Genomic DNA, 26,276 nt, shown 5'->3' with positions numbered 1-26,276 from the left:
TTTTGGATAATTAGTGAGGAGAGAAAATACGGTAATAATTTAGGATATGGGTAATGAGTAGAGAGAGATAAAGAGATAAATGAGATTAATGATTGAATATAGGGGTAATGAGTGAAGAAAGAAATGAAAGTAATAATTGAAAATATAGGTAATGCGTGGATTTGGGTTTGGAATTTCCAAACCCACAACCAAACAAGGGCTTTATGTCTCTAATCCATATCGTTAGATCACTTGCCAGAAAACCCAAATAAATAAGAGCACCCTTCCCTTCTCGAAACAAATTTGCAGACCACAAAATTAGTCATCCCGAGGCCCAACTTCATAGGTGTTCGGGCTTAGCCCGTTGGTTTGGCCCTCGGATGTTTCGGGTTTGGCCCTCTAGGTGTTCTTCTCTCTCCAACTTGATGTACCTATTGTCAAGTTTTCCCGATTTTGCAGTTTAAAAAAAAAAAACTTTACAGTCCAAAGTGATTTTTATTTTTTCAGCGAAAGCAACAATTCATTAAGGGGAAGGGGGAGAGAGAAATTCAACCAAAGGTTGAAAGAATCAGCAAAAATCATTGGGTGCGGACTACTCTCTCAAACTAGTTTATTCAAGTATTATTTTCGGATGATGCTATGGTGTCCCCGGTCATTTTGGGAACACCGTAATTTTTGGCATAACTTTACCATTAAGAGCATAACTAAAATCAATTACAAGCATAACAGAACCTAAATAAGTATTTTCCTAAATAAGTCTAAAATTCAAACATAACCTAAAGGTTTTGGTTTTAACAACCATGAACCCAAAAAAAAAAAGTAGAAAAAATCACCATCTATTTTCATCTCCTATCTTAAAAAGAGTACAGAGATTATTTGCAGGGGCGGAGGTAGCAGATGTGGGTGGGGTTGGCGCCACCTTCAACCCCAATTTCAAGACAAATTTTTTCAACGCCAAGGCAATTTGGTTAGGAACTTTGTGGTATTCGAATAGATTTATATACAGGTATTGTGACAGATTTTTTTTTACAAAATAATCGGTTCGGATAACCGTAATATTTCAGTGGCTTTTTCATTTGAAGACCACAAGAGAGCTCGACAAGACTTTCATTATTTTTCACGAAAATAGGTCCACGACTATATTTAATGATACGAATTTACCATAACTTTTTTCTTCACATATTTATGGACAACTTGCACCATCAAAGTGGAGTCGCATAAGTCACGGCCGTTTCAAAATTTAAATTCTAGCTCCGCCACTTATTATTGTCAAAAAGTCTAGGACAAACCTCACACACCCACCACATATGTCCACCGCACAGCTAGTGGGGACAACTCCGAATTCCACAAAAATACAAAAAAAATATTAATAAATTTTAAAATGATTTTTTATGGGACCCTTCAAAAAAATAAGCTCCAACGGATATCGGTAGGTATGTTTTCTAAATTCTTAGGGGAAAAAGTGAGTAGTTGAATAGTTTCGCCTCTACGAATTCAGAATACATACTTACCGATATTCGTTGGAACCGATTTTTTTCCAGGGTTCCATAAAAATTTATTTTAAAATTTATAGGCATTTTTCTGTATTTTATTGAACTCAAGCAGTGCGGTGGACTTAAGCGATGGACCTTTGGGTTGACGTGCTGAACCCGTGGGCTATCTTTAGCCCAGAACAGAAGGGCCGATGCGAAATCTGAGTTGTAACCCGGCCCAACAACCTGGTCAAACATGGATCCGAGTTTTGAAACTCATGTCATGCGAGTTGACAAACACAGAGAGAGAGAGAGAGAGAGAGAGAGATAGAGAGAGAAGGCAGAAACAGAATGGGAACAGAATCTCCACCACGTCCACCACTATAAAGCGTGAAAAACAAAGATCTGGGAACAGGCGCGAGGTTCCCTCAAAACACCTCTCACGAACACAAGAAGAATCCAATCTCTCTCCTCCCCGTGTAATTCTTCATCTCTCTCTCTCTCTCTAGTTTCGGCGTTCCATCCCAGAGCTCAATACGAGCTCCGGAACTCTATCCCTCTTAATGGATCCCTGCTAGGTTTCTCTCTCTACATGCGTGCATTGTTTCTCTCTGCAGACTCGTCACGAGGGCTTTTATTTTCGACGACCCGCTGCCCTGGGAGTCTAGGACGAGCATTCTTCAATCGTTTCCGTGTTTGTGTTTTCGTTTCCGGCCATTTGATAGATGAGAATGGAGCCTCTGATCGAGCTCTGCGACCTGATCGCGCAAAACCCGGCCCAATTCCACGACAAACTCACGTGGCTGTGCGGCCGGTGCCCCCAGCCCGAGTACCTCCTCGCCGGATCCCCTAGGGTTTCTCGCTCCCAGCTCAACGCCGTCACCGCCGTCGCCAGGTTCCTCTCCAAATCCCCCGACCACACCGACCACCGCCCCCAATCCGTCATCCTTGAGTTCCTCCGCTCGATCCCGGCCTCCTTCAACCCCTCCTTCTGGCCCCAGTCCTTTGGGGCCGATTCAATCGCTTCGTTTTACGGCGATTTCTTAGGTTATGTCTCCAGGGCGACCGAATTGTCGTCGGATTTCGCCACTGACGTGGCGGGGTTCGTGGGGGAGATCGTGATGACGGCGGTTGGTTACAATGTGAGTGGGGATTCGACCCATTTGGGGAATTCCAGGGCTTTTTTGAGAGCCCTGTCGAAGAATTTCTTGCCAATTCTTCCTTCTGATGCTGGTAAATTAGTTTCATGTCTTCTTGATAATTTCGTGAGTTACGTCCCAAGTTCCCCGCACGCGTTGTCTTCGTCGCAGAGTTCCCCCATTAACGAGAGCTTTAGCCCGCGAAACGACGCGAACAATGCTTCTAGTTCTTCTAGCAATTCGGTGGCGAACGGGGTTAGTGTTGCGTGGAAGAGTAGCGTGGATCAGTTGGTTACGAGTATTGGGAGTGTTGGGTTGAGTGACGGTGGAGGAGGAGGAGGGAGTGCTGCCGCGAGTTACAGGCGAATGGTTGCCTCGTTTGAGGAGGAGCCTGTGGAGAGCCTTGAGAAACAAGAAATCGCGTTCAATTTGATTGGCCATGTTTTGGAGAAAGTGTACGTTGATCCCAAACTGTTGGAGCAGGTGCGGATCATTGCAAAGGAGCAGCTCCAGTCAATGCCTGCTTTTCTAAAGGTTAGTCTTATCGGTGTACCGTTTTCCGTTCGTAACCCAAATCTAAGCATAAATTTGAATGAAAGCTTTATTAACGGGCATAGTTGTAAATTTGAGAAGCACAAAATAGCCTTCTAAATTTTGATCGAAGATAGATTTGAGTAGAAATTTCAGTAGAACTCACTTTGATATAAGTTTGTGTTAAGGAGTGGAGTTGATTTTGGGGTCTCAAACTTTGAGTTTGTGAAAAAAAGGGTAAGGGCTGGAGATGCTCTAATATTTTAGGCATTAAGAAGTGGAATAAAATCAGGAAATGCTAACCACAATTCACTAGGGGTGATTAAGGTGTAAAATATGTGTTCAAATATTTGAGAAGTGTACATAAATATGTCAAAATGTGTGAATTGTGAAATGAAGTTTTGACTTTTTTGGTGTTATGTGGAGCTTAACAACTGCCTGTTTAGATTAGCATAACCTTAGTTTGTCCAAAAGGGGAACAAGGAATTGAAAGAACTCGTTCAATGGTTTGGTTTTGTGGGCAGATAAGGAAGCGTGACTGGTCAGAACAGGGGCAGCTACTTAAAGCTAGAATCAATACAAAACTCTCTGTTTTCCAAGCTACAGCTAAGTTAAAGTTACGAAGTCTTGGATCACTCGATTCTGATGGAAAGTCTTCGAAGAGGTTGTTCCTCAGTACTCTTGCCCTACTGGTAGATGCTGCAGAAGCGTGTTTATGTTCAGTGTGGCGAAAACTAAGGATATGTGAAGAGCTATTCAGCTCTTTGCTTTCTGGAATTTCTCAGATTGCTCTCACTCGTGGAGGTCAGTTGCTACGAGTTTTGCTCATTCGCCTTAAACCCCTTGTGCTAGCCACATGTGCGCAGGTACATACCTTGAATTACCTGAGAGCTAACTTGTCTATCTAATGCACAATGCAGTTACTGCAGTGAATTTTTCTACACATTTTTTGCTTTCAAACAGGCTGATACGTGGGGCAACAGCCAGGGAGCCATGTTTGAGAGTGTATTGAAAACAAGCTGTGAGATTATTGAATTTGGTTGGAGCAAGGACCGATCCCCTGTGGACACTTTCATCATGGGATTAGCTACAAGCATTCGTGAACGAGCTGATTACGAGGAAGAGGTTAGCCTTATATTGCTTGTAGTGAGCCAATTTAAATAATGTGCAACGCACACTCATTTGTAGAGACACAAACACGTGTACAACCATGTGCATGTGTCAGGTGTGAATTTGTTAATGCATTATGCACATGTATGCTTGTGCATGTGACTGTGAGAGCCATTTATTCCTCCTCCACATAGACAAACCTAATCGTGTCTTCGATATCCCTTTAATAGTTAAAACATATGGATCTGCATCGCTGTATTGACTATTCTATACCTTGTTTGTTAATCATCCATGATGCATAAGTGCTATTGTCAAGTGTTTCTTACATAACATCTTACACAATTGATTCTGACAACGACTTACTTTTAAGGACAAAAGTCTTCCAATTTTCTCTATACACTTAATTGCGTTTCTTGTTCCCTTTCAGTTTGTTTATAATGTATATGGTGTACTAATATGGACAAGGTCTTCTGAAAATTCTCTTTAAGGATGGGAAAGAGAAGCAGCCGGTTCCTGTTGTGCAGCTTAATGTTATACGCTTGCTTGCCGATCTGAATGTTTCTGTTAAGAAGCCTGAAGTGGTAGACATGATATTGCCACTATTCATTGAAAGTTTAGAAGAGGGTGATGCTTCAACGCCGGGCCCGTTGCGCCTGCGAGTAAGAATTTTTATGTGAGAGGATTATGTGTATCTTATATGACCTTTCATATAGCGCACTTCACTTTGCTTCACTTTAAATGTTGATATACCAATTCTTTCGTATGGTTTCTTAACCTGTTCTTGCTGAGTTACTGCAGCTTCTTGATGCTGTTTCTCGCATGGCGAGTTTAGGTTTTGAAAAGTCTTATCGTGAAACTGTTGTTCTGATGACAAGAAGCTACATGAGTAAACTCTCCAGTGTTGGTTCTGCTGAAAGTAAAACCCTGGCACCAGAAGCAACAACAGAACGTGTTGAGGTGCAATTACTTATTTTATGTGAATGATTTGTCATATTATCTATTTAAAGGAACTTCATTCTACAAACAGATGCTCATTGGTTCAACCATTCTAGGCTCTTCCTGCAGGATTTCGTTTAATTGCTAGTGCTCTTTCCAATTCTAAGTTGCGGTCAGACTACCGTCATCGTCTGCTATCTTTGTGTTCAGATGTTGGCTTGGCTGCAGAGTCTAAAAGTGGAAGGTATAGTTTTATCCAAGTACAATATGAGCAATGGCATGCCATTTGTAATTCCAATTTTTGATTGTTTATGTAAAATTGTACTCCCTTTGATTTATTTTTCATGTTTACTTTCCCAACAATTTGATGGTCCTGCTTTACCCCTTTCTGTTAAATTGGAGTTTTGTGGACTAAGACCTTGACAATCTGCAGGAGTGGAGCAGATTTTCTTGGACCTCTACTTCCCGCTGTTGCTGAAATATGTTCTGATTTCGTTCCTACTGTAGATGTGGAACCTTCACTTCTCAAGTTGTTTCGCAACCTATGGTTCTACATTGCCCTTTTCGGATTGGCCCCTCCCATACAGAAAACTGAGGTTCCAACAAAGTCTGTTTCCACTGTGCTGAATAGTGTGGGGAGCATGGGCGCGACAGCCCTTCAAGCCGTGGGTGGACCATACATGTGGAATGCACTCTGGTGTTCGGCTGTCCAACGCATTTCACAAGGGACCCCACCCCTTGTAAGTTTCACAAGTAACTGTTGCGATTGTGTTTTACTTTTCAGGTAAATACAGATTTTATTACCGAAAGGACAAACAACGACAATAAGAGATCAGGGAACAAACCTCCCCAGAATTTCAACAAAACAAGAACATTGGTTCTGGTCATACTGCTAGACCACCACAAACCACTGATAAGCCTACACACTCTAATGGAATCCCTTCCTAAATTTTTTGAAGGGATAGTCCAGTTCCTGCAAAGAATTTCATTGTCCTGTGTTTTGGGGATGTTCATCTATGAGCTTGTCCTAGCTCTAATAATCCCTTCTATGGCTCAAAGAATCCCAGATTCATCCATATGACTGCTCCCAAAAATTCTTGCATTCCTCTCCGTCCACACTTGATAATCTGCAGTAGCAAATACTAACTCGTACAGAACAGTCTTGAAAGAGCTCCACAGCAATTGACAACTGCCCAATTCAGTTCAGCATCCAATTGCCCAGGATTTCTGTGGATCAAGCACCTCCCCAAAATATTACTCTGTATAGGTCTTGAGAAGACACAATCAGAGAATACGTGCTGATGGTTTTCATTCTGCTTGGTACATAAGCCACAGATGGCTGGAACATTCATTCCCCAGATTCCAAGGCTGTCCTTGGTAGCAAGTTTACCTCGACAGCACGACCAACAAATGAATGCCCACTTTGAGACATTCTTATGGAACCAAGCTATAGAAAACAAAGGAACTCTAGCTACAAATCTTTCAATTGTTTACTCTTTGATTAAGCTGGACATTGTTCCTTGTCTCAGAGCAAACATACGAGAGTGCATTTCCTTTTTTTTTTTTCCCTCCTCAAGCAGTCAGGAATTTCTAATGCACCACATGTTTTCGAAATTTTAAATCATTCTAGCTGCTTTTACATGCTTACAAACGAGCTGATTTTAATTTAGATTTAACTAGTGCTTATGAACACTTGGCTGGACTAGGCCTTAGGAAAATCCAAGCAGCCAGTCACAGGCAACTTCGTGACACTAGTATAGAACAATATGACTACAACGTCATTACAGCTCTGTTCACTTAATGCACTGTTAAGTATGAACCCAGGAAAAGTTGGTTTATGCGAACTGAAAGTAAGAAATAAAAGTAATCACTTTTTAAAGAAAAACATGTTCTCTATCTACTGGCAATGCACAAGCGTATGAAATGGTTGGAGGGAAAACTTCTTTTATGAGAACTGTTGGGACACGAGTCGAGCTTCATGCTTGGTAAGTAGAGAAAAACAGTTCAATCAACTTGGACAAGCAGATATCATGATATCCCAAAAAATCTTGAAAAAGTAAGATTAAGGTGAGGACACGGATTTTAGCATGCCTAGATACATATAAATTTAGGTGAGGACGCGGATGTTAGCATGCCTAGATAGATATAAATTTTACATATGGGACACGGATGATGTCACTTCTTTATTCTTTTACTTCGTTTCTTTTATGCCTTTTTCGGCCTTAGACATATTTTGGTGTGCTTCCTTTAGTCACGTGTATGGGGATGCAAAGGAGAGTCATTTTTGAAGGTGGGTTGACTGCTTGTTGTTTGATGCATGCATATGTCCAATTCTTGTGCAATGATTTAAGTAGATACGGGTTTATTCATTTGTTGTCTATGTGCTTTGATGATAATTCTGATGGTCCGTTGTAATTTAAGTAGTAACCAAACCTCTTAGAAGTTGAAAAGAAAGTATGTATCTTTTCCAGGTAGTTAGCTCTGTGAAATGGCTTGAAGATGAGTTGGAACTTAATGCTCTTCATAACCCTGGCAGTCGTAGAGGGAGTGGCAATGAGAAAGCTGCTGTAACACAAAGAACTGCACTTTCTGCTGCTTTAGGAGCGCGGGTTGAGGTTGCAGCAATGAGCAGCATTTCAGGTTTGGTAAATTGCTTACCATTCTGTTGTGAACAGTTGAATATCTCTGCTTAGTGATTGAATTGCAGGCTAACATTTGTTGGCTTCATATTAGAGAAGAAGGTGGTTTTGCTTGCAAGGCTTACGAGTTACATAAGTTCTTATAACTTGATTTTTCTTCCTTCCATACTCGGTCTGTAGAGTATTGCTTATGTTCATTCTAACTTTTCCAGGTGTGAAGGCAACTTATCTCCTTGCTGTAGCTTTTCTAGAGATAATAAGATTTAGCAGCAATGGCGGCATTCTTAACAGTGATCCTAGTTTAACTGCTCCTAGAAGCGCCTTCAGCTGTGTGTTTGAATACCTGAAAACTCCAAACCTCATGCCCGCTGTTTTACAGTGCTTGACAGCTATTGTCCACCAGGCTTTTGAAACAGCAGTAATGTGGCTGGTATTTTTCCTTTCATTTACTTTGTTGACCATGTTCCTTTTCTTTTTAGAAAGGGTTAATTACGCGGACCTTTCCTATTGTTGCTGACAAGTACAGGACCTCCTCTGTGGTTTTTTGAATTACACTGCCTTCTTCTCTGTTGTATGATCCCTCACATATGCTTAGAGTGAGAAGAGTTGCAGACATTCCTTGGAAATGTTGATCCTCTTAAGCTGGTCCTGTGTTGCCATCCGAAATTTGATGTCCATCTATTGAACCACGACTTCTAGCTCAGCCTTTTTCTGTTGAGTTTTGAAATTAAGATTCTTTCTCAGTTGGAAAAAAGAGGAATAGCAGACTTTATGCAGAAAATGTACCAAAAATATCTTGTGCTTAGGTATTGATGTTGATATACAATCCCCTAGAAAGTGACAGATGGCAGACAAAAGGGAACAACTAGTTCAACTGAGAACCAAGGTTACGAGAACTTCTGTCCAAACAGCGACTGAAAACTCCACATCCTCAAAGTCCTGTAATTCCTTTCCCTCCAAACAATCACATTGCACCTGGCAGTGTCACTTTTCAACTTTTCTCGTCCCTCCTTAGTCCTCATACCTCCACCCCCAACAAAGACAAAGATTGGTGACAGAAGAAGGCATCCCCTTGTGACCCCTTAAGTCCAAAAGGACCATGCTCTAAAGCTGTGTATCTGCACTGCACTAAAGGAGAGGGTGGTTAACGCTCCCTCCTCCCTGTTTTTGTATACAATACTGTTACCCAAAATGGCAACCAAGAGAGAGAGTTAGAGAGATAGAACCCGATTATAGTGGTTCGGCCCGGATTTGTCCACGGTCCGGTCTAGTCCACTTCTCCTCAAGCAACTACTTGAAGGTTCCTTTAATCTTCAAAAAGATTACAGTAAGTCTTGCGGGTGCTTACAAAGACCTTATCCCCTAGCTTTCCCGAGGAGCTAGTACAACCGCATGAGTTTTCTCCGAAAACCTCTCAAAAACAACACCACCCAAATTCAAACCCGAATTTGGTCTTCTAAGCTTTCAAGTGTTTGACTCAAAACACTCGCTTAGGAATTACAAGTATGTGGTGAAATTTGAAGCTCTCAACTTATACAAAATCTCTCCCTAGATAGATATGAAAGTGTTGGCTTGATCTTTGGAGAATTTGCTTGGGGTAATATGGAATATTGTAGCTTCAATTCCCCACTCATCAATGAGTTCTTGAGCCCTTATATAGCCCTCCATATGCTTCCTAGCCGTTGGAAAGTGAATAGAGCCGTTGAGGAGTGAAGTGGGGGAACTAGCCGTTGTAACTTTACTGATCTGCAGAAAACTGCAGAAATGTACTACCGGTCTTCCGGCTGGTCGACCGGGAGGTCGTCCGCTCTCTCAACCGGTCTGCCATTCGGTGAACTCCGGTTGACAACCTCTTCTGTTCAGACAGCCGGCCTGTCAACCGGTTCATCAACCTGTAGCTCAAAAATTCATCTGAATAATTCCGTTAAAGCATGCATTGAGCTCACTAAGTCTTTGTAAATATTAATCATTGAATCCAAGAGACTTTATGCAATATTTCGAGGCCTAGAAAATTAGTCCAAAAATGACTTAGCGATAAAAGATTTTCTTTTGCCAAATAATAAAAACTTCATCAATATAATCATCAAAATAATAAATAGTAATGCATATAATTTTCCAACAAATTATCATGCATATATTTTCCCAACAAATACCGATTCAAAATTATCTACGTTTGGACCAGCTCTTGGGGATGGGAATATTCACCGGGCATGGACTTCTGTCCTATACTTTTAAGTTGCCAACTTTGGGCATCATAATGTGCCTTCTCTGGCGTTGTTTTTTCGGATTTCTTTGAATTACAATGTCACTTGAAACTAGTAAAACTAGGCTTGTGTGAGCTGCCCCCCCTTATATCTTCTCTATTTGTATTGATGTTGTGGACTTCAGTTAGGTGGATTCGTGCATTGTTGTATTAGAGGTTGAATGTTATGTGGACAGTTTTTCCCCTCCTGTACAAAGTTGCTTTCATTATTTTTCTCTCAAGCTTTTCTCATGCCAGCTAGACTGATTTTTGGGCTTTCACAGGAGGATCAGACATCTGAGACAGGAGATAAAGCTGACATAAGAGAGTCTACTCTCACAGCACATACCTGTTTTCTCATAAAAAGTATGTCACAAAGGGAGGATCATATCCGGGACATCTCTGTTACCTTGTTAACTCGACTTCGAGATAGGTTTCCTCAGGTGAAAGTTCTGTTTCTTTTTAACTTTTGGCTGGAAGGCAAGTATTACAGTTTAGTGGCGGGTATTAACTTCCCTGTATCAGTTATCATTTATTTTAATATTAGCAAATTGCCGGTGCCTAAAGGCACGTAACCTCTTGATGCAATATGTACGCAGTGTGGATGAATTTACGTACATATTTAGTCTTGCAGCTCGTGCTCCACTAAATCATGACTTATGTTACCTAGCAAATTGTCTTTGCATAAAAACCCTTCTTAACATAATTTCCCAACATAGTTCGATGCACCAAACCAAACACCCTGGTATGCTATTGATCACAGTTCTGCTCTATACTGCAGTTTGTATAAAATTTAGTGTCTGTTCATTTAACTTGTTGAGTACACCTAATCAACCAGATTACACTCCTGCAGATTCTGTGGAACTCTTCTTGTCTGGATTCCCTACTCTTTTCAGTGCATAATGACCCTCCCTTGGCCGTTGTTCATGATCCTGCTTGGATAGCTACTGTTCGCTCTTTGTACCAAAGAATTGTGCGGGAATGGATCGTTATTTCGCTTTCAAATGCTCCATGCACTAGCCAGGGCCTTCTTCAGGTTTGTTGACGCTTGAAACTTGGAATCATCTGCCTATTATTTCATGTCTCTCTCTCTCTCTATCTATCTTTTTCTTTTTTTTATTAGTAAATAAATATATTAGAACGAGACATAAAGGGAATGCTGCCCGTATAAAAAAAAGGCTGGAGACAAAAAGGCCCTATACACCTCCGAGAGAAAAGAAAAGAGCAAACCAATCTAAAAACTGATCAATAGAAGGATTACAATCTCTTTTCCCCTAGCTATACAAACTATTCACCAAAAGACTCTTAAGTCCAGCCAACGAATGCTCGATTCCTTCAACACATCTAGAATTTCTCTCTCGCCTTATAACCCACATTAAGCGAAGAGGAATCATGGCCCAAACACGCCATCTACTCTTCCTAACTCTAACACCTCTCCAGGCGATTAAAAGTTCCATAATATTCCTCGGCATGACCCAATGCACCCCAAATCAAGACAACACAAAACACCACAGCTCCCTTGCCCACGCACAGTGAATTAGGAGATGATCGACTGTCTCCGCATCCCTTTTGCACATACAACACCAATTCACAATAATTCTCCCCCTTCAGATCAAGTTGTCTAAAATGAGAATCTTGCCTTGAGCCGCACACCACACAAAGAAACTCACTTTCAAAGGTGCCATAGTTTTCCATATTGCTTTCCAAGGGAGAGATGGATTACCAATTCTAGAAAACGATTGGTAGTAGGATTTCACTTGAAATGACCCTGATTTAGACAACTCCCAACGCATCCCCCTCCCCTCCCCTCCTTTTTTCCACCTATCCCACGAGTATCATACACTCTAGCAAGCAAAGACAACAATTCCTCCTCCTCCCAATCACAAACGTCCCTTCGTAACTGAACATCCCACACTGTAGCCCCATTACTAAGGTGAAGATAGTCGGAAAAGAAACTCGGAGGCTCACATACCCACACCACGCATGATCCCAGAACTTCACCCTTCTCCTGTCGCCAACCACCATATGAATTTTCTTCGCAAAAGCATCCCACCCATTCATAATACCCCTCCAAAGAGCCACGCCATAGGGCTTGCTCACAGTGAGGGAAGACCACTCTCCCCATCCACATCCACACTTTGCAACCACCACCTTCCTCCACCCTCTCCCTTTCACAAGAAAATCTTCAAAGCCATTTACCTAACAAAGCTTGATTGAATAATTTTAGCTTCTTCACTCCCAAACCTCCCTTTCTAATGGGAGCACAAACTGTATCCCAATCTACTAAATGGTACTTAAATTCATCCCCCACTCCTCCCCAAAGAAAATCTCTTTGAATCTTCTCAAGTCTTTTAACAACCAAAACTGGAATGACGAAAAGAGACATGAAATAAGTGGGTAAACTTGAGAGCGTACTATTTTGATTGGAGTCAATCTGCCTCATTTTGGAATATGTTGGCGCTTCCATCTTGCCAATCTCTTTTGAAATCTTTCCACAACTGAATACTAGGCTTGCTTTGACTTGAAGGATGAACCCTAAGGCAAACCCAAATATGATGCCGATAATGACGCCACCTTGCAGCCCAAAACCTGTGCAAGAGCATCAATATCCTCCACTGATCCTATTGGAATCATCTCCGACTTTCCCAAATTCACCTTCAAACTGGACACCGCCTCAAAGCAGAGAAAGACACACCTTAAATAACCCATCTGTGTCAAATCCGCATCGCAAAATACAAGAGTATCATCAACATATAGAATGTACAACACCATCAGCTGCAACCCATCCTCACATCCCTCCTCAAAACCTTGTAAAAAGCCTCCTTGCACAGCTTTCTGAATCAACCGACTGAACACCTCCATGACTACGATGAAAATAAGAGAGGAGAGAGGATCCCCGTAGGCCTCGAGACATCTGAAAGAACCCAGCTGGAGTCCCATTAACCAGAACTGACATTCTGCCTGAAGCTATGCAAAATTTTATCCATTTCCTCCACCGCTCCCCAAAGCCCATCCGTTCCATGATATAGATAATATTTTCAGTGACATTCCGACTGAACATATATAATCTATCTATATATAATATGTTTGTGTGTGTGTATACGTAGATGTAGGTAAGTTTTATGCTCCTTTTTTCTTCATTGACGTTTGAAATATGAAACTTGACTTTTGGCTGTTTTATCCTCAGATATTTTTTTTGGGCCGTGGAAAATGATTTCTAGTCATTTTTCCACGGGTTGTTACTTTATTTTTTCTGATATGCTGATCGGCATCTTGAATTCGGTTTGGAGAAAGCCATTGGTCTTTTGGATTTTTATAGGAAACATGTAAAATTATAACTCTCAGCTCTTACGATAATCTTGTGTTGGTATTGGTTGTATGCCCTAAACTCTTAAGAGTACTGTTTTTCGTTTTTTCATTTTACCATCTTGTCCTTTGGAAATGGGTGTAGTAGCTCTTTTGTGTTGTTGCTTGTTAAGTTACCAGTAGTCTCCAAAGCTAAAACTGTTAGGAAATGGGCCCAACAATGTATATCAAACTATCTAACACCCTCGCTCACGTGCAACCCCATCTTGCACGTAGAGGTGCAAGCATTCATACATATTGCGATAGAATGCAAAGGGGAGAAACATAAGGCGAACGGCGATCAAATACAAATAGATAGACTTGAATCCAAGACCTCTCCCAACCTGTGCTTTGATGCCATGTTAAGTTACCAGTAGTCCTGAAAGGTTAGGTTGTTAGGAAATGGGCCCAACAACGCATATCAAGCTATCTAACAGATGCTGCTTCTAGTACTAATTGATTGTGACCTATATATAAATGCTCTCGTATTTAGCACTGTGGTGCTACTTTGACCCTTCTACATTTTGCTGTTCTTAATTTCCTTAACTTCTGTTGTTTTGTTTTCACTTTTTCATGTAATTTGGTGATATTTAACTGTTTTTTGCTATTTTTGTTGAACTATATGAATCAGGAAAAACTTTGTAAAGCTAACACATGGCAAAAAGCGCAGCCTGCCACTGATGTTGTTTCTCTTCTATCTGAGATACGGATTGGTACTGGAAAAAATGATTGGAGTGGCACAAAAACTGGAAATATTCCTGCAGTAATGGCTGCAGCGGCGGCGGCATCAGGAGCAAATTTTAAACTGATGGAGGCTTTTAACTTGGAGGTCCTAAATACTGCCATAGTTAGTGCAACAGCCAAGTGTAACCATGCTGGAGAAATTGCTGGCATGAGAAGGTTATATGACAGCATAGGTGGAATTCAACCAGGCACATCACAAACTGGCTTTGGGCTTGGTGCTAGCCTTCAAAAGTTGAGATCTGGAGTGTTTCCTCAGCCACCACCCCTGCAGAATGACTCTTTTAATGAGATTATGTTGACAAAGTTTGTGCGTCTACTTCAGCAGTTCGTTAATGTTGCAGAGAAAGGTGGGGAAGTGGATAAATTATCGTTTCGGGAAACTTGTTCTCAGGCTACTGCATTGCTTCTCTCAAATTTGGTAATCCTGCGTCTTATTTCATGTCTCTATCTTCTTAGTACGGAAGACCATGATGTAATTCCATGTATTCTTCTTATTGAATATGGCATGGTGACCTTTCTAGGATTCTAACTCAAAATCAAATATAGAGAGCTTCTCACAACTTCTACGTCTTCTATGCTGGTGTCCGGCTTACATTTCCACGCCTGATGCAATGGAAACTGGAATATTTATTTGGACCTGGTTAGTTTCTGCTGCTCCTCAATTGGGATCTCTTGTTCTTGCCGAGCTTGTGGATGCATGGTTGTGGACAATCGATACCAAACGAGGCCTCTTTGCATCAGACGTGAGGTATGCCGGACCTGCTGCGAAATTGAGGCCTCACCTTGCACCGGGAGAGCCAGAATTGCCACCAGAAAAGGATCCTATCCAACAAATAATTGCTCACAGACTCTGGCTTGGATTTTTTATTGATCGTTTCGAGGTCAGGAATTGTAACATCTTTTACCCCAACCCCGGCTTGAATCATAGACATGCAAATAAAGCTGCATTAATTAAATTGTTTACTAAGATGGTCTTTGGAATTGAATCTGTCAGCGCTTTTGGACATTGCTTCTTCCTTTAAATTTGTCACTCATTTGCGAATATAATCCTGACATTGTCTCAGGCTTTTCAGTTGCGTGTTTAGGTACGCATAAATTCATGCAATTCCTTTGTGGAAGTATCTGTGCTGCTTTAACGAAGTGCTTGTTAGTGATTCAATGATTTTTCTCTGCAATGGTGTTGGCATTGGGTTTGATTACTTAGTTCATGTGGCTATTGAGTGGGAAAAAAAGTAATGCCTAGGATTTTTAAGAAGTCGGTTTACTTGACGACTTGATTCTGGCTTCTTTGCCAATGCACTGGTGATTCTATGCTGAATAATTTGGTACCACTAGCTATTATTTTGAGGATGTATCCTATCACCACAGAAGCTGGCATTGCAAGATTAGAGTCCTGGAGAGGATGCTTGAAATATGTGTCTGAGATCTGATTGATCCAAAGTAATGAAGGTTGGAAAATTCTCGTGACGAGCTTGACAAAAATTGTTTAGACTTAGGTTGAAATCTTCATTGTGCTCTGCATACAATGGAAAGTCAAATCCACTTGCACCAGTTGTGCTGCTGTTTCCACTTTCCAGTACCACAAATGATATAGAAATAATTGGCGTTCAATCTGGTCACTTTAATTCATTTGGTCTTTTTTTTTCAAAACTTGTTTTTATTGAACTTGGCACTCATGCTTTAACTTGGTTGTTACCATTCTTCCATCTCAAAGAAAGAGATTGAAATCATGTGCTGACGGATTTTGGAGACTTACGTTGGTTGTTAATCTTATGGGCTTTACCAAAGATGATGGAGAAAAATTCATTCCACCTGATCACTTGAGTAGTTTCATTTATTTTGACACATGTTCGATTAGGCAGAAAATCGGCTCTCATGCTTTGACATATCCTGCTTTCATCTTTCTACCAATCTTTTATCTCAACCAAAAACAAAAATAGCAATCAAGTACCAATCTTTTTCATTTTAATAGTTTGAGATGTTTCTTGGAAATTCATCTCTGGCGTTGATCTTCTGGACTTTACCTTCTATTCTTATTGGTAATGTTTGAAAGATTTTGATTTTGTCAACTTAGTTGGTTTTCATTTTTCGTGATTTTACCTGGTACTTTCTTTAGTTTTGCTCCCTGATCCATTCTACTGTATAGGTAATTCAACATGGTAGTGTTGAGCAACTCTTACTTCTTGGTCGGATGTTACAAGGAAGCACTAAGCTCAAATGGAATTTCTCACGCCATCCGGCTGCTACTGGAACATTTTTCACCTTCATGATGCTAGGGCTAAAGTTTTGCTCATGCCAGTCCAAGGGCAATCTGCAAAAATTCAGAACAGGGATTCAGCTGCTGGAAGATCGGATATATCGGTGAATAGTTTAATTCTACTTGCAATTACTTATGCATTTTCATTGCAAATTTCTAGAAGTGTGTTTGCTGCTATCATATAGATTTGGCCTTCTTGTTTCTCCTAGACTTCTGATTAAGGTAGTTAGTCATGCTATATGGGACTTTAACTGTGGAAAATTTGTATTTTTCACCTTTTCCAGCCTGCTATCCTCCCTTTGGCCATTTACGCATATAATACAAATGCTGGTGTACCATGGCTTGCCTTCAGTTGGTTATATCAATTTCCTGACAAAATTTACTTGAGTTCCTTTATATTTATGTGTTCTTATAAATCATATTATTGAACCCTGAAGTTCTGAAACTATGCTTGGCCTTAAGTTGGTTGATGTTTTACCATATTTTTTATTCTTCACTCGATCAAAGTTCGTTCTGCAGAATTTGTTTAACCTTGTGTTTTCAAACTGTAATTTTGCATCTTGATATTGAGACTTGTTTTGTTGTATTTGCAGGGCCTCTTTGGCTTGGTTTGCCCATGAACCTGAGTGGTATGATATAAACAACATAAATTTCTCCCAGAGTGAAGCTCAATCCCTCTCTGTATTTGTACAGTATCTTTTGACTGAGAAAGTGGATACTCCTCAACTTGACTCAAAAGGGCGAGGACAAGAAAATGGAAGCTCTGTGAATGAGTTGGTAAGCTAGTCATATTTGCAGCTTCTGGAACCGTCATCCACTAATGGTTTTTAGATGTTTCAGCACAAAAGTAGTCTTCTTCTCATGCCAAAAAACGTTTGCTTTAGTTATCGACTGTTTGTATAGGATTCGTATGTGCTATTCTTTTTGCAGTTTATCCACAAGATTCCATGTTTATCTGCAGATGGATCAATATCACCCTGTTTGGGGCCATATGGAGAACTATGCTGTTGGAAGAGAAAAGCGGAAGCAATTACTTTTGATGCTTTGCCAGCATGAATCTGATAGACTTGAAATTTGGGCACAACCTTACAATGCAAAGTAATTAAACGTACATTAATTACAATTTTTATTTTTTTATTTGCTACCTTCATTACAATGGACTGTATCTATCCTTCAAGGATAATGACTTTATGTTTTTACTATTTGCTATATCTCTACCTCTGCCAGGGAAAATACGCCTTCTCTGCCCAAAATCACCTCAGAGAAATGGATAGAATATGCTCGAACTGCATTTTCTGTTGATCCTCGGATTGCATTATCCTTGGCCTCGAGGTTCCCTACAAATACTTTCTTAAAGGCCGAAATGACACAGCTAGTTCAGGTATGTTATTCCTGTCTCATTTGGCTGTAATGACACAGGACAATACATACTCCCCTCTTTTTTTCCGATGTTGATGGGGTCCAAACTCTGGCGTCCATTTTGCAGTAGCTCCCACTATACCACTGGGACAAGACACCACTTACATCATAATCTCATTTGAAGTGCAATTCCTCTATTTCTTTTATAATTTTGGTTGTACTTCACTTCATGTGGGTCTTGTTCATTGAGCTAACTGCAGTTCTAATCGCTTGCAGTCTCATATATTGGAGCTCCGTTGCATACCTGAGGCATTGGCATATTTCGTTACTCCAAAGGCTGTTGATGAAAATTCGCCACTTTTGCAACAACTGCCACACTGGGCTGCTTGTTCGATCACTCAAGCTCTTGAGTTTCTCACGCCATCATATAAAGGTCATCCCCGGGTTATGGCCTATGTTCTCAGAGTTTTGGAGTCTTATCCTCCTGAGCGAGTAACCTTTTTCATGCCACAGTTGGTGCAGGCTCTACGATACGATGAAGGGGTGGGTTGTCTAATTACATCTTAATGCCCAATATGTTCTTCCCCAAGCCCACCTTTTGGGTATGCTTGTCTTTATCTCATTCCATCATAGGGTAGGTACTTAAAGGGGTTGAACTGGATAGATTGAACCTGCATTAGTCATCGACGGATCTGGATAGGAGTTTTGTTTAATATTGATTTAGCCTGCGCCGGTAATGAGTGGGTTTGTCTAAAGAATTATAGCTTATGGTTGGGCGTTTGGGTGAGCGATTTCTGCAAATCAGTTGTCAACTTGATCTTACATCTGCAGTCAGGTTTGGTCGTACCCATTACCTTCTAATTTTGGAAGTATAAAGTTGGTGGATCAAAAAAAAAGTATAAAGTTGATTTTGTGTTGGGTGCAGTTGATTGGATGTAATATTTGTTTCCTTAAAAGTCTAACACATGTAAAAGGTTACTTATAAGAAAGAACACTATAAAGGTATCAAAACTGCATGAGTCTGATAAGTCCAATTTGTATTGGGTCCTGAACATGCTGAGTGATATACAGTTTTAATTCATATCAACTATTCAATGGTGCTTTTCTTGAAGGAAAATTTTTCGCTTGATTAATCAGATCATGTGAAATATATTTTCAACTTGTTCGTCAATGGTGATTTTTGGGTTTACTGGGATATTTTAGTAACTTCTTTCAATGGATTTACACTACAAGATATTATTAATATGACTTGGTAGATGGAACAATACCCAAAAGAGAGGATGAATTGTTGAGGAAAATGATAACTTACAGAAGTAACTCAAATCCTTTGTTAATGTGGGTGGGGTCATAAGCTGAGTTATTGTGCGTGGCCCCAAGCTCTGCCCTTTCTTAATCAGGTTGGTGATGGGTCTTGTTAAGTATCATGTGAAGGAGTCAGTCAAAAAGGGATGAACTATTGAGAAGAAATGTTTACTTCAGCAGTGTCGCTAATTCTTTGTTCCTGTGGGTGGGGGCATCATCTTCAACATGAGGCTCCAGCCTTTTCTGTAGTTCAGGTTGTCTTGGACTTTCACAAGTATATCCCATGAAGGGTTCAGTGAAATTAGCCTCCAACCTGACTTGACATATGTGTAAGGGGTTATGTGTGGAGGTTCTGTATTGTATGTCAATAGACTCGATCCTAGTTTTCTACTTTTGCAAGCTGCAGTCGACATGGAAATTTACTTGTTACCTCCTTCCCTTATGAAGCTTAGGGACGAACAAGAGTAGTTCCGAGAAAACACCCTTCTTTTTTGTATTTTAGATAACTGATATTAGGAGGCACTGAGAACACAGTAGTGGGAGTTATCATTTCTAAGGGTGTAAATTGTTATGCAAGATGCGGACTTCAGTGGAGACTTTAACTTTCTAGATCTTTTAATGATTCCATGGAAGCCAATGTGATCTCTTTTATCCAACCAGACATGAGCTGATCTGAAGCCATGCTCTTTTCGGTTTTCTTGAGTTCAGGTTGGGTTGTGCTTTGCAGAGTGTTCCATTGTAGAGTTCCTGAATTTGACCTCAATATAACTGAATACCTCAGTTCAACCTTCCTACCACCAGTGCTCTCCTATACTTTTGTATACAATTTAGGCTTTTTACTTTTCATATACTATTTAGGTTCATCTGATGGATGATTTTTCTATTCACAGCGATTGGTGGAAGGTTACTTGCTTAGAGCTGCTCAGAGAAGTGACATATTTGCTCATATTCTCATATGGCATTTACAGGTGCGGACCATTTTGCTTTGGTGATGCAAGTGAAAAATGGCTGGCTTTGATTTCTTAGTAAATTGATGAAAGCCAATGACTACTTGATACTGTAATTCTCATGTTGAACATGTTTTAGCTTATAAATAGTGACAATTTGTTTGGCATAAACAGGGTGAGGAGGTGGTACCAGAATCAGGAAAAGATGCAGGCTCTGGGACGGTACGTGTATCCCAAAGATTAAAAATCATTATTCACTGCTCTGGACATCTTGTAATTTTAAATTTTTGACTCATTTTTCGTTGTTCCCCCTTCTTTCATTTGTTTTGGTTACAACTTTGTTGTTCGCATAACTAATCTTGTACCAGCTCCAGCATAATCCTGCTAACTGTAACCTTCAAAAGGTTTCAGAGGTGCATGTATCATATGTTTCAGGACGGCAGATGCATCGGAAACCAGCCTGATCCTGAACCGATCTGAGGCTTTCTATGAGTTTTTTTTTTTTCATCTGCATAGTGTCTTGAGTAAAAGTAAATAAGTAGTTGGAGAGATGAAGTGATGTAAACTATATTCCTTCACGAGTATTTGTGGAGTAATTGAAACTTTTATAACATTCATCAGTCCTATCAAGCTCAGTTTTATTTCTATTTTTTATGCTAGAACTCCAAAATTGGCTTGTTGGTCAGCTGAAAAGTGCTCTTATTTATTTACATGATCGTACTCTAATGGGAGTGTGAGGAGTCTAAGTTTTGAAGTTGTAGTACAGCTAAATTACTCACTTAGTTACATCCTCTCATTTGAAAACTTTGTTTTCTAGAAAGTGCTCTTTCTGCGATGTAATAATCTGGATTATTCCACATCTTGTGTGGATTGGGTTTAACCCCTGCATTGTTCCTCTTTTTTTATTTTTTTGTATGTGCTATTTTGAATAACCAAATAGATGCAACTGTTCTTGCTTTTTGAGCAGAAAAAGTAACAAAATTTCAGGAAAAAGGTTTCAGTAGAAGCAGAAAGTTACTGATTCAAATTGCCAGAAAAGATAATGTTTTTGTCGGTCTAGCATTGCCCCCAAGTCTTTCTATCCTCCACCATTGGTACCACTAGAAATACTGTTCATGGCATTCGTTTTGGGAATCTATACTATTATGCAACTTACTTCACTCTTATACCTATGTATTAAGGTGAGATGGATCTTGGCTGTTGATAAGCTGTTGATATCTGCTGTTGTATTTTTCTTCTACCATTTGCATAAGTTGCATGTTCTTATGACAGTGGATTGTGATTTTGTTTAATCATATCAAACATCTTCGCTTGTTAATTTCTTATTATAAGTACCTGTCTTGTTTCAGAATAGCTTGTTTCAAGACATGTTGCCCGATGTTAGGCAACGAATAATTGATGGATTCACTCCCAAGGCTCTCGACTTGTTTCAAAGAGAGTTTGATTTCTTTGATAAAGTGACATCAATATCTGGTGTTCTCTTTCCTCTTCCAAAAGAGGAACGACGAGCTGGTATTCGGAGGTATTTTGTCTTGTGTATATGTTGACTAAAACCATGCTATAATGTGCGTGCTGCTAAGATGGATTTTTATATTCTTTTCGAAACAGGGAGTTGGAGAAAATTGAAATGGAAGGAGAAGACCTTTACCTTCCTACTGCTACTAATAAACTTGTCAGAGGTATTAGGGTTGACAGTGGAATACCCTTACAATCAGCAGCAAAAGTTCCAATCATGATCACGTTTAATGTGGTGGATCGAGATGGTGATTGGAATATTATAAAGCCCCAAGCTTGCATCTTCAAGGTAACCCTCTTTTGCTACTATTTTGTATTGATTCCTGCTTGCAGAGGTGAATTTGAATGATGATCTTGACAGACTTATTGGTCTATCTAATTCTTGCAAGTTACAATGAATGATGATCTTGACAGACTTATTGGGTCTAGCTAATTCTTGCAAGTTACAATGAAAAGTAACCCGCAAAAAAATTCCCAGTTTCTTTATGCCCATTTTTTCTATAAAAGCGAGTCTGTTCATATATCTTGTATGTAGAGTTGAAGGAAAATGGAGCTGTGTTTCTTAAAATCTCATTTAATGAGACCAAGTCCAAGTGTGCAGGCTAAGTCCTCTCAACAGTGACAATAAAGTTGGATATCCTGAAATATAGAATTTTAGGAAAAAGAACTTTTAATTCCTTATATCGGAGCTACAATTCTTCAAGCTAATCCGTGAGACCCGAGTCATTCATTATTGTGCATTTAGAGATCGGGTGAAATTAAAGAAGATAAATATTACACGACAATTAATAAGGGCTCAAAGATTGTGGAGTATTTTGAGGGACTCAAATGAAATTGGGTTAAAGTTAAAGGGCAAAGGTATTATTTATGGTTAGTTTGCATGACAAGGTTTAGGTGTCACTTAGTGAATTTGTGGTGCATGTGAGTGATGAGGGAGGGGTGTGGTGCTTGCATGACTAGTGCCCAGGGGAAGAAAATATCACGCGCCTCTTGGGAGGGTGAGAACAAAGGATGAAAGGGAAAAAAAATAAAATGGGGAAAAATACGGGGGGAGGAAGCAGGTAGATCATAGATGGAAGAGTTTAAAAAAAAAAAAGATTGCTTCCAAACATCTCTCGATCTTAATGCTCACCAAGTGTTGGTTCTTGGTTTTGAAAGGGTGAGTCTTAATTTGATTCAAGAGGTTTGAAAATTTGGCTTAATCAGAGGAAACCCATGGTGAGCCGTTTCTTTTAATTTTCTTAGCTGACCATGATGAATAATGAAGTAGAATTTGGATTAGATGCATGAAGGTGAAGATGGATGTGATGGTTTGATTTAAAAGAACTTATAGTTAAATTTTGATCATAGGTGTATGGGAGCGTGTTGTGTGTGGGTAGAGCAGACAATATTACACGTATTTGGTTTGGGGCGTTACATAACCTCATTGTACCTTCTGGTTTATATTTTCTTTGAAGTACAATAACTTAAATGCTCCTGATTAAAACATAGATGCATGAAGGTGAAGATGGGTGTGATGGTTTGATTTAAAAGAACTTATAGTTAAATTTTGACCATAGGTGTATGGGAGCATGTTGTGTGTGGGTAGAGCAGACAATATTACACGTATTTGGTTTGGGGAGTTACATAACCTCATTGTACCTTGTGGTTTATATTTTCTTTGAAGTACAATAACTTAAATGCTCCTGATTAAAAAATAGATGATATTGCTAGTTTGAGGAGTAATCTTAATAGTTTTTTCTCCTACATTGTTTTCGGATCTGGCGATCTGAATTAATTGAGTTCTTTCTTACCCAGGTTGGTGATGACTGTCGGCAAGATGTTCTTGCTTTACAAGTAATTTCACTCCTTAAAGACATATTTGAAGCGGTTGGGGTGAACCTGTATTTGTTTCCTTATGGAGTTCTTCCCACTGGTCCAGAGAGAGGGATAATTGAGGTAGATTCTTTATGACATCCAAGTGAGAAGTTTGTGCGCGTGTGTGATAGTCTTGATAGTTTTGCTGGTAGCATCTTATATTTTGAGTCACAATAGTGACAAGTACAATATATGAAGTCAAGAAGATTATATGTTTTTTTGTGCATTTTATTTTTTCATTCGATCGCAAAAGCACAATATTGTCAAGGTACAAAAAAACCCAACGGAAGGTTAGTTCGTTTAAGCTTTTCAATCAATCATCGCCACAAAGGGGAGGTATATTTTGGTGAGTACATATGTGAGTTTGCAAATAAGGTTGGCAGATAATTATCAAGTTTTTAAGTTGCTTCAAAATTTTAAAGATTTCTAATTATTTTCTTTCTTCCTTGAAGTTGGGCTTTGTCAGAGTTGATATTTTGGTACCATGGTTTGGGTGATTGTATGGGAGGTTGAATTGATGGAGCCAGAAATGGCGCCTTCTATGATTCAATCTCTTGTCTGGGTTCCGTAGGCTTTGTTTTAGTTCAACCTTTTCTCGTATGTAGTTTTGGACAAATTGCTTCAAATTTTGAGTAAATCTAATTCCAATGACACTGGTGGTTTGTTTTATTCAAAAGTTGGCTTGGTATTGAGATTGATTAGTGACTCACAGAATGCGAGAAAATGCTTGGGTAATGCCAACAGCAGTTTTTCTTTGATTTGTTAGACTTGGAATCTCAACTTGTGAAAAATCCATGAGACTCTTTGTCAAGGTCCAACATTATTGTCGTCTATTCAATGATCGGGGCCATTGGGCTACTGTGAAGGATTTGCGGTTATGAAGGATAGGGAGTTTTTGGGTCTCTAGGCCTGTCCTCCCTGATGCCATTTGGCTTTGATTTGGGGGCATGGTTTTACAACAAAACGTCCTTGTAGCTCTTCGGTTCTTGGAGGTTTAGGGGGGCCACTGTTTTAGTGGTATTCTGAGAGCAGCCACTTTGTGCATATATTGTCAAAGGTTAGGTCTGTTTCCAATCATCCCCCGCCCATACCTCCAATGATTGGGGACTAGATGGGTTATGTTATGTTGTTGTTGTTATATGCTTCTTCCTTTCCAAGGTATAGAAGAAATTCATCACCTCTTGGCTCTTGATCAAAGCAATTTTGATCAAGACTTTTACCCTTGAATGTCCCGTACCTATCCACCTGAAATATGCAATTTAAAAGCACTATTACATGTACTGTTCACTGCATATTTTCTGGTAGGGAATTTCTATTATCATACTTGCGTTCTTATCTTGATATCTGATTAGGCATTCGCTTCAGCAGGTTGTGCCTAATACACGGAGCAGAAGTCAGATGGGTGAAACTACTGATGGTGGTCTATATGAGATTTTTCAACAGGACTATGGGCCAGTTGGTTCTCCCAGCTTTGAGGCTGCTCGTCAGAATTTCATAATTAGCAGTGCCGGTTATGCAGTTGCCAGCCTTCTGCTTCAACCGAAAGATAGACACAATGGGAATCTTTTGTTTGACAAGTATGCTTTATCCGTTTTTGCATGAATGTTTTTTTCCGAAGTATTTAACTAGCATTGCCAAGGGAGAAATCATTATCAGTGTCAATGTGAAATTCTGACTTTTCTCTTTTTCATCCTATTCCACATTAACTTCAAGATGATATTCAACATTTTGTGAAGTTAAGATGCTTTACTCTCCTGAAATGTTTACGAGTTTTGAAAGTTCCGGGAAATTTGGTTTTACTCAAAATTTTGCTCTAAATAATGTGAATATCTCCGATTTTGCAGTGTGGGTAGACTTGTTCATATTGATTTTGGTTTTATCCTCGAAACTTCACCGGGTGGAAATATGCGCTTTGAAAGTGCCCACTTTAAGCTCAGTCATGAGATGACTCAGTTACTCGACCCATCTGGTGTGATGAAAAGTGACTCTTGGTACCAGTTTGTTAGGTATGCAAACATCTCTCTATCTTTTCAATTTTTTTTTCATCTTTCACTTCTTTCTACGACAAAGCTTTGTTAACACGATGAAATCTTTCGTTGTTTTACACAGCTTGTGTGTGAAGGGTTATCTTGCTGCGCGTCGGTACATGGATGGAATCATCAACACGGTACTGTTGATGATAGACAGTGGATTGCCTTGCTTCAGCAGGGGGGACCCAATTGGAAATCTCCGAAAGAGGTTTCATCCAGAAATGAGCGAACGTGAGGCGGCCATTTTCATGATCCGCACGTGCACTGATGCTTACAACAAGTGGACCACTGCTGGGTACGACTTGATACAGTATTTGCAGCAGGGCATCGAGAAATAAACGAACTTTTAGAGGTTGGTCTTCAAGATGTATATGATTATTGCTTCCAATTCTAATTATTGTTGCCCATGCCATGATTTTTTCCGTGTGGAATCACCACTACGGTAGTGATTAAGTAGGTTTGAAATCGGCTATTATCAGAAGTGAGTTGTTTGTAACTCTGCAGAGGGATTCCTGGTGAGGTTGTAAAAATTTACAGTTTGTAGGTCAATGAGATTCATTTTGTTTCAATGCAGTGTTTAGAGTTTCTTCCTCTTTGGGACCTGTTTGTATGCAGAGTCTGCATAGGAGTATTAGTCCTTTTTCCAGAAATTTTGGACAGGATCACATGCTAGCTCGTGTTTACTAATAGGCTGTCAGCTTCAAGGCCAATGACCCATGATATTTTGGTTTCCTGAGGCTGCCAGCCGTTGTGATTGTGATATAGGAGTGTATAAATGTTTGAGAATTGATTTTAACACTCTCCTTTTATCATAACTAGAAGAATGACACACACACTAATGTGTTTTTGTGGGTGGTTTTTTGTTTGTTTAC

At 39.9% G+C, this 26,276-nt stretch overlaps 1 protein-coding gene and 1 non-coding gene across 2 annotated transcripts; both read left to right on the top strand.

Moving 5' to 3' along the window:
• The first annotated feature begins 1,731 nt into the window (after positions 1–1,731).
• On the top strand, positions 1,732–25,977 carry LOC131307898 (phosphatidylinositol 4-kinase alpha 1). The gene is made up of 26 exons (XM_058334635.1): positions 1,732–3,124; positions 3,646–3,987; positions 4,085–4,246; positions 4,720–4,890; positions 5,030–5,188; positions 5,284–5,411; positions 5,601–5,907; positions 7,639–7,807; positions 8,019–8,236; positions 10,333–10,491; positions 10,902–11,084; positions 14,025–14,555; positions 14,659–15,018; positions 16,284–16,498; positions 16,988–17,171; positions 17,356–17,492; positions 17,622–17,775; positions 18,030–18,296; positions 19,946–20,023; positions 20,177–20,224; positions 21,352–21,524; positions 21,611–21,806; positions 23,315–23,455; positions 24,743–24,951; positions 25,219–25,380; positions 25,484–25,977. The coding sequence occupies exons 1-26, from the start codon at positions 2,177–2,179 to the stop codon at positions 25,740–25,742; spliced, it is 6,060 nt and encodes a 2,019-aa protein (XP_058190618.1). The 5' UTR covers positions 1,732–2,176; the 3' UTR covers positions 25,743–25,977.
• Positions 24,233–24,340, top strand: LOC131309087 (small nucleolar RNA snoR100). The gene has a single exon (XR_009194756.1). It is a non-coding gene; the product is annotated as a small nucleolar RNA snoR100 (small nucleolar RNA).
• Positions 25,978–26,276: the final 299 nt, after the last annotated feature.

This window comes from Rhododendron vialii, chromosome 11a, assembly GCF_030253575.1.
Source record: "Rhododendron vialii isolate Sample 1 chromosome 11a, ASM3025357v1".
NCBI classification, from domain to species: domain Eukaryota; kingdom Viridiplantae; phylum Streptophyta; class Magnoliopsida; order Ericales; family Ericaceae; genus Rhododendron; species Rhododendron vialii.
The sequence above is the reverse complement of the archived record's forward strand: the minus strand, read 5'-3'. Positions and strand labels throughout refer to the sequence as shown.